Source organism: Arachis hypogaea, chromosome 13, assembly GCF_003086295.3.
Source record: "Arachis hypogaea cultivar Tifrunner chromosome 13, arahy.Tifrunner.gnm2.J5K5, whole genome shotgun sequence".
NCBI lineage: Eukaryota > Viridiplantae > Streptophyta > Magnoliopsida > Fabales > Fabaceae > Arachis > Arachis hypogaea.
The window spans coordinates 54,453,854-54,461,959 of record NC_092048.1 but is presented as its reverse complement, the minus strand read 5'-3'; the positions used below and the strand labels follow the sequence as shown (position 1 = coordinate 54,461,959).

At 32.7% G+C, this 8,106-nt stretch overlaps 1 protein-coding gene across 1 annotated transcript; it reads left to right on the top strand.

The window, feature by feature from the left end:
* Window positions 1–3,043: 3,043 nt before the first annotated feature.
* Window positions 3,044–4,129, top strand: LOC112735925 (uncharacterized). Its single transcript, XM_025785350.3, has one exon. It carries the CDS (start codon window positions 3,081–3,083, stop codon window positions 3,981–3,983), a length of 903 nt encoding a protein of 300 aa, XP_025641135.2. The 5' UTR covers window positions 3,044–3,080; the 3' UTR covers window positions 3,984–4,129.
* The last annotated feature ends 3,977 nt before the right edge of the window (window positions 4,130–8,106 follow it).

Sequence of the window (8,106 nt, the reverse complement as noted above, 5' to 3'; positions counted from 1 at the left end):
TAACAAAAATAAAAACAAAAAAAATAATCAAACAAAGAAGAACAAACACATAATGTTGCAAAATTACTTGAAAGATGATGAATTTACATTCATTCAACTAAAAGAAAGAAAGAAATAAGAAAAAAAGAAGAAAAAAATGCAGCATTAGAGAAAATATTTTTGTGTATTTGCAGCAAATTTCGATGTAAAACAAAGATATTTATGTGTATTGTTTAATAATTTTTGGTGTTTTTGTACTGATAAATTTTGTATAATTCAAAACTCTTATTCTTCTTTTTCTTCTTCAACTTCTTCTTTTATTTTCTCATAATTTTTTTGGGAGAAAAAATCAAATAAAAAAGAAAAAACATACATATAATGTTGCAAAATCAATAGAAAGAAGATGAGGAAAATAATGCAGCAACAATAACAACAATAAAAAGAATGACGATGAGGATGAAACACACGAAGAAGAAGAAGAAGGAACACGAAGAAAAAGGAGGAGGAATGCAAAGAAGAAGGAGAAGAAGAAGAAGGAGAAGGAGGAGGAGGAAGAACCTGGAATACAAACGTTAAAGAAGAACCGTTTCTCATTTTACGTTATTCAAAGTTGAGGAAACACGTGTTTACACACTCTTTAAATTGAAGGTTGTTTTTGTTGGATTTGTGCTAACTTGTATAGCCTTGTATGTCAAAAAGACTTATATGTATAGCATGTCTCTAATTTTAATTTCTACAAAGTAATTTTTAAAAAATAAATAGATAGGTTTTTGGAAGTTTAAAACCTGTATATGGAATAGCCAATTTTTTCAATTTGAAATTCTATTTGTGGGAGTTTTAAACCCTCAAAATGCCAATAAAATTCAAACAAAAAAGATAAAAAATTGCTATTAACTAGAGTTGTTGCAGTTTTGTAAATTTGTCACAAAAAAGTTCGTAACACTTCAAATTTTAAAGGTTTTAAAAATTGTTATAATTTTTTTTTTGTGGAGATTTTAAACTGTCACAATAAAAAAATCCACCACAAAAAGAGAGAAATCCTTGCCCTGAAAGTTGGCCAAAAACTTTGTTGAGTGTAAACCATTTTGGTATTTTAAGATTATTGAGGACTAGGGGTGTCAAAAATTCTCAGGAGGTGGGGATCTCCGCAAGGACCATCCCGAATGGGGCCCCAATGGTGGAGAATTTTTTCCGTGGGGATGGAGATGGGGAACGAAATTCCTCTAAAACAGGCGCGGGGACCCGAGCGGGGATCCCCGCCCCATCCCTGACAATTTCCCAAATTTTTGAACTTGCTTAATAACCCTTATTTTATTTCTAATATAGGGTTCTTTTAGTAATTTCACTCATTGAAAAACCCTAATCCTATTGTTCAAGATTTTATTTTATGGATTATAATTTGCTATGTTATATTTCTGCACTTATAATCTTGGATAAGATATGTTTGTGTGTTTGTAATAATATTTTATAGTTTGTTTTTTTTTTTTTTGATATTTTTTATTATAATGTCCATATAAATGTTAAACATAAGGAGATGAGAATGGAGTCCGCAAAAAATACGAAGAATGCAGGAAATGGAGATGGGAATACTTATTCTCTCATGACAAAAAACAGAACGAGGACAAAAATTAATTCTGAGAACAGAGATAGAGAGCAGAGAGGTATCCTTCGCCCCCATTTCGCCTCATTAACATTCCTATTGAGGATCAGTTTGCTCACAAGTAATAACAAGGGATTAGAATAGGTATTTATTATTTGTGATTTTTTTTTAAAGAAATTTCGAACATGTCGTATAGCACGAATATTTTTATATTGGAACATTAAGCATGTTTTGCGTTAATATTATGTTATTTTGGTGTAATACGCTGATATAAAAGAATTTAGTGTAAAAAAAAATCGCAACTAACCATTTTATTATGTTAGATGAAATCATTACCAACGATTTAAAAAATAATTATTTTGTATGGTGCTTCTTTAATTTCTTACTATGAAGTTAATTATTAGCTTAAATTATTTCAATTAGCATATGTATCCTTTTACTTTCACTTTTAGTTAAGTCATGAAACCGTCCATGAATAATAGTTCAAATGGTATAATTTTTTCATACTTCATGAAACCTTTTCCGTTTTTCGGACATTTAATTCATCAAGCAACGGATTGAAAAGTATAGTGATACATGAAAATTTATATATTAGTTCAAATTATGTTTTCTTATTCCAAAACATAAAACTTGATAACACTTGGCTAGTACATATCAATCTCTTGCTTTATTGTTGATGCATTATCCCTTATAGTAATCTAGCTATTAGTTTACTCTATACAAATCTTTAGTAACAATTTGTTTATTATAAAAGATTTTTATTTTTCAAATCGTTGGTAACGACTTTTTGACGTTAATTTTATACGACAGATTTTTGTTTCACATGAAATCATGGATCACAATTTTATAGCATTTGTCTTTTATTAAAATGGCTGGTTATAATTTGTTCTAACATTAAATTCTCATATATCAAGGGTTTTTTATTTTAATAAATAAATTAATTATAATAATTATGAAAATAAATAATTTAAAAAATATTTACCAAAATAAACGAGATAATTTTACATATATTTCGTTTATAATGTAAACGAGATATAAACATATCTCATCAGTATAAACGAGATAAATATCTCCTAACGAGATAAATACATATATCTCGTTTACAGCGTAAATGAGATATACAAAAATTGAAAAAACACACATATCTCGTTTACACTGTAAACAAGATATGTATAAAATTATCTCGTTTATAGTGTAAACAAAATAAAAAAAATATTTATTTCGGTAAATATTTTTTAAATTATTTATTTCGATAATTATTATATTTATTTAATTTATAAAAAATTAAATCTAATTAAATTAATCTAATATAATAAAAATTAATTATAATTATTATTTTTTTAAAATTTAATATTTAACTTAGTTAAACTTGACAGATAAAAAAATTTAAATATGTAATGCTACTCATAAATGTAAAAAACGCTTAATGTTCCGGTATTAAAAAAAAAAATTTAGCCGTAGTATAGCTAGTAGAGCAGGGCATGATGTGTAAATATGTAAGATGTATCTTAAACAAAAGGCATCTTGGCTCTCGATTCTTGGCATCTTTACGAGATATCCCTCACCCTCACCCTCACTTGTCTCTTGTCTCACCCTCCACCTTTCCTTAAATCTCTTCATTCTCACTTCCATCTCTCTCCACATTCAATTCATCTCTCTCTCTCTCTCTCTCTCTCTCTCTCTCTCTCTCTCTCTCTCTCTCTCTCTCTCTCTCTCTCTCTCTCTCTCTCTCTCTCTCTCTCTCTCTCTCTCTCTCTCTCTCCTAGAAACAGAGGGAAAAGAGAAGAAAGAAACCACAATTTCACAAAAAATGAACGTGTTGGATTCCCAAGTGGAGGCTCTTGTCTTCAACTACCTCACCTTTGGTTTCCTCACTCTCCTCAACAACTTTTGGACTTGGCTCGCACTTCTCACCGCAGCCCTCAGCTTCTGGAAGATTCGCTCATCGGTTTGCCCCGAACCCGAAATAGGTGACCCGACCAGAGAGCCGGTAGTTGAAGCTGCCATTCCCGAGGCGGTAACGCCGCTAGTTGAGTCAGCTGCTGTCGTGGATGCGGCTCCGTTGGCGGTTACTGAGGACGTTGACGGCGTAAGGAAGGGGAAGTTTACGGTGTACTACGAGGAGGAGGGTGATGATGAGAGCGCGCAATGCATGCGCGGCGAGAGAGAGGGAACTTTGACTTTGACTTTGCCTTTGATGGCGTGGAGGGAAGAAGAAGGGTGCGAAGTGGAGTGGTGGGAAAAGTGGGAGAGGTTGTTACGGTTGAGGAACGGCGTTAATCAGGACGGATGGTACACGTGTCAGGACTTGACGGAGCTTAACGGCAACGTTGTGAGGTTGTGGGATGGTGGGTTCCGGTGTAGAGAATCATGGTACAGCTACAGCTGTGTTGATGTTTGGTGAAATCAATAATGATGATACAATAATGAATAATAATAGTAATAAAATAATAAATATTAATAATGGTAGCTTTAATTTGTTAGTTAGAGACATAGGTTAGGTAGTGTACTTTTGTAATTTGAGGAGGAATATATTATTTTTGATTAGTAGTTAATTATTAATAATTAAAAATATAAATTTAAAATATGTTAGATTATTAAATTAAAAAATTAAATTAATAATTAAAAATAATAAAAAAAATAATAAATTCTAATGACGAGTATTTTTCATTTGGGAATTGGGCAACATGCATGTACATATATATATTTTTTTTTATCAAAGATAGGAGACTCGGCAACCTCTTAATTGAGTATGGAGAGACTATGCCATTTGAGCTATAACTGATTTGGTAAAAAAAAAAAACATGCATGTACATATATGGTGATTTCTGATTTGGTAGTGATTTTAGAATTTTGGATGATGGAACTTAAAATTAATTAAAGAGGAAGCAGTTTCATCATCTTCACTCATTTTGGATCTCAATTTATAAAGCAAAAAATGTCCCAAGATAAGCTTTGCTTATGTTTATTGATTCTATTTATTATCGATGCTTACATTATTATTGCTAATGATTTGATATTATTATTCATATAATGTGTGTTTATTTATTAATGGCCAGTTAAACTAGTAACTAGAAGTCATATGATATTATTTCGAGGAAAACTAAATTGATGTAAAAACTTTTTCAATAACTAAATTGATATCATGCTTAAAATTGTGCAATTTTATGAAAAAAATATATTGGAATAAGTTATTAAATTTTAATTTAGAATTGAGTGGACAAGACATAATATCAATTTATCAAGCCTGGATTAACTTAATATTCCGCAGCATGTCCAAAAGACCAAAACGGAGTGATGAGTGGAGGCTTAAATGGGGCCAAAAATAGGTGCTAGAACTGTACTGTGAAGTTGGAAGGGAAGGTGTCAAAATGCTCAATTCGAATAGACAGGAAACGTGAAAGAACGAAAAAGTGAAAGCAATAATAGTACACACGATTATTGATGAGAGTTTAACTTTGTTGGGGAAGTGCTCTATATATGTTCCTCTCAACTCGTCATACATGTTCATAGCCACATGTTTGAACTTTTGGAAATCACTCCTGCTAGCTATAGATTATTGTTATGTGCACTCGCTTATCCATCCACAAATTTTTTATTTTAATAATTTTTGAAATTTATGTTTTTTATACAAATTTAATTTTACTTGAATAAATTAAAATATTCCGAAAAAGGAATACATAAATAATTAGTTTGTTGAATTATTTTTGCCTTCTGTGTTGTTGAAAGCACTATACCATTTATTTTTTCTACATTGAAAGCAACTAATGGTCTAGGGGCTGAACTTGAAAGCACTGAATCTGTTCGCTCTTCCGTATTAACACCATCATAAAGAATACTAAATTTAGCAATTATATATTGGACAATTTACAGAAATAAAATAGTTGAAGAAAAACGTTATACAAATATAATATTGGCAAACTTCAGACACAAATGTAACAAAAATAATTGTATGTAATTTGTGACACCCTGTAGCGGAACTTAAATGCATAACATAAATTGCTACATAAACATAAACTGCTACATCCAATAGCGGTTTATGACCAAATTTTTTGAAAGCATAATCCACTACATAATCTCTACCTTTACTTTTAAATTAAATGTTAAATGTCAAAGTTTAAATTTCAAATTTTGATTTTCAAACCAAAAGCTAATCTAAGTCTCTATCTTTCTAATTAATAAATTACTTCCTTAATATTGAATAACATATGCAGTTATTAAAATATTGAAAGAAAATAAAGACACTTACCACCTTATTGATGGTTCCGGCTACGTGAGCAACGCCGTCGAGCCGGTACAACCGCCGTTCATCCTCCATTCTTCCAATGCTCAAGAATTTTCTCTCCCTTCTCTCTACTTTCTCTCTCTAACTTTCTTTCCAAATTTTCTCAAATGAATTCCGCTACAGCCTCACGCGGTTTATGTTATGCATGCTCTCAACGTAATCCGCGAGAGGGTATAGCAGATTACGTGCATCTGGGTTCCGCTACAGGATATCGCAGATTACATACAATTGCTTTTGTTGCATTTACGTCTGGAGTTTGCCAATGTTATATTTGCGTAACGTTTTCCTTCAATTATTTTATTTATGTAAATTGCCCTTATATATATAACCTAAAATATCTCAAAACATAAAATAGAAAATCTATTTCTTCACATCGACCTTTAAGAGGGACAAACACAAATTATATATACATAGAAGAGTCTATAAACATCAATACATAACCAACATTCCAAAACATAACATCCCAAAAGCTAAACTTCGCTTGCTCAAAAACTCCATATGCTCAGCAAGGTGTCTCTTGACCTGCATCTGAAAACAATAACATTTGTATGGAATAAAAACCGGAGGTTCTCAGCATGGTAAAGCTGCCAACGTACATAAGATATAAGATCCCGAGAAATCCAGAGGCAATCTTAGGATTCCGACACTCAGATTTAAAACTTAGAGTCATAAATTAAACGAGAAATCAGGTAAACTATCCAAGGTACTCATGTTCTGAATCTAATTCTAACTCCACACTTCACTTTTATCTCCTCCAACCCTCCGAAACTTTGGTGGAACAACCCTCATCACTCCTTCGCTGGACAAGGGGTATCTCAGTTGCATAGACAAATAATACAGATAAGAAAAACATAGGTAGGAAGTAGTTACAACAAGTAAAACATATAGCAAGTAAGCATAGTTGGTCAAATATACAAACCCAATTAATGCACATTTAAACAAAACAAACAAATGCATATGATGTATATTTGCCCTATGACTAATGAGTCTCATCTGTCTGTTTATAGCCAAACCCGACATGTCCGGTAGCTAACTCTGGACAGTCCCTCTGTGTGCGCATCCCCAAGAGTTTATGCATAGCTTTACAATCAACCATCAAATTCAGCCCATTGTGGTAATTTCCGGGGAGTTAAAGTGTCTGGCCACATCTTACGACGTAGGGTCAACAGAGTATCGAGTCTAAACCTAGAGCGAGTGGTGACTAGCCACTGCATCTACCCAGAAAAACTCGTATCTCAGATAAGTGGAAGCCAAGAAATAATTCAATATCAATAATTCATTATCAATTTGTCATTATTCATAACAGCATTATCATTTTCGCACTTCCTCAACCACACTTCCTTACTCCAAACCTTTTCTTTGCCATTAAGTCAACTCCTTCTCTAAGTTTACCCCTATCTTTATGATTTAAAAACTAAATTGGGACTTTAGGAGGTAACCATAGAGGTTTGGAAGTTAGAAAATAGGTTGAAATCACAAAAACTCACTTTTCTCAAAAACAGGGATTCTGTGTATGCATGCCAAACGTACGCAAGGGTGTCATTTGCCCAACTTGCGTACGCGATCAGTGTCCGCGTACGCGAGCCCCTTGGACAGAAGAGATGTCTCGCGTCGCGTGGTACTTGCCCGCGTAGGCGAGCCTGTAAAATTCCCTTCTCGCGTACGCATGCACACGCCCGCATACGTGAGATGTTTGGACAGAGCCGAACGTCCGTGTCACATGTGTGTTCGTGTACGCATGCCCTCCATAATGTTAAAAAGCTGCTAAGTCCTGCAGAATTCACTTTTGCATGCCAAACTTCCGACGCGCATAACTTTTTTGTTAAAAATCATTTTTATTCCATTCTTTAAATGATGTAAACTTTACTGACCTAATTTTCATTTAAAATAAGTTTGAAAAAATTTGAGGGTTTGGAAGCCGAGTTATAGCCAGTCGAATTTCGGTCAAAAATCAGTTTTTGCAAAGAATTGCCAAACCTCCATTTTACCAAACTTCTTTTTCAAAACTAATGATTTCACACTTTAAAACAACACTAAACATGCTTAATACCATTCTATGTCATTTCTATCTCTTACACACAAAACAATCACTAAATTATATTCAATTCCCTTCCACATAATCCAACCATCAAAACAACATTACTCATGCTCATCATAATACATTATCATCATCAAACATCAACAATCAACAATATCATCATTCATTAACTCATTCTCAACATAACTCCATATTTCTATCAAG

Coding starts and splice junctions, on each gene's coding strand:
- LOC112735925 (XM_025785350.3), top strand. CDS start 3,081: ATGTATCTTAAACAAAAGGCATCTTGGCTCTCGATTCTTGGCATCTTT.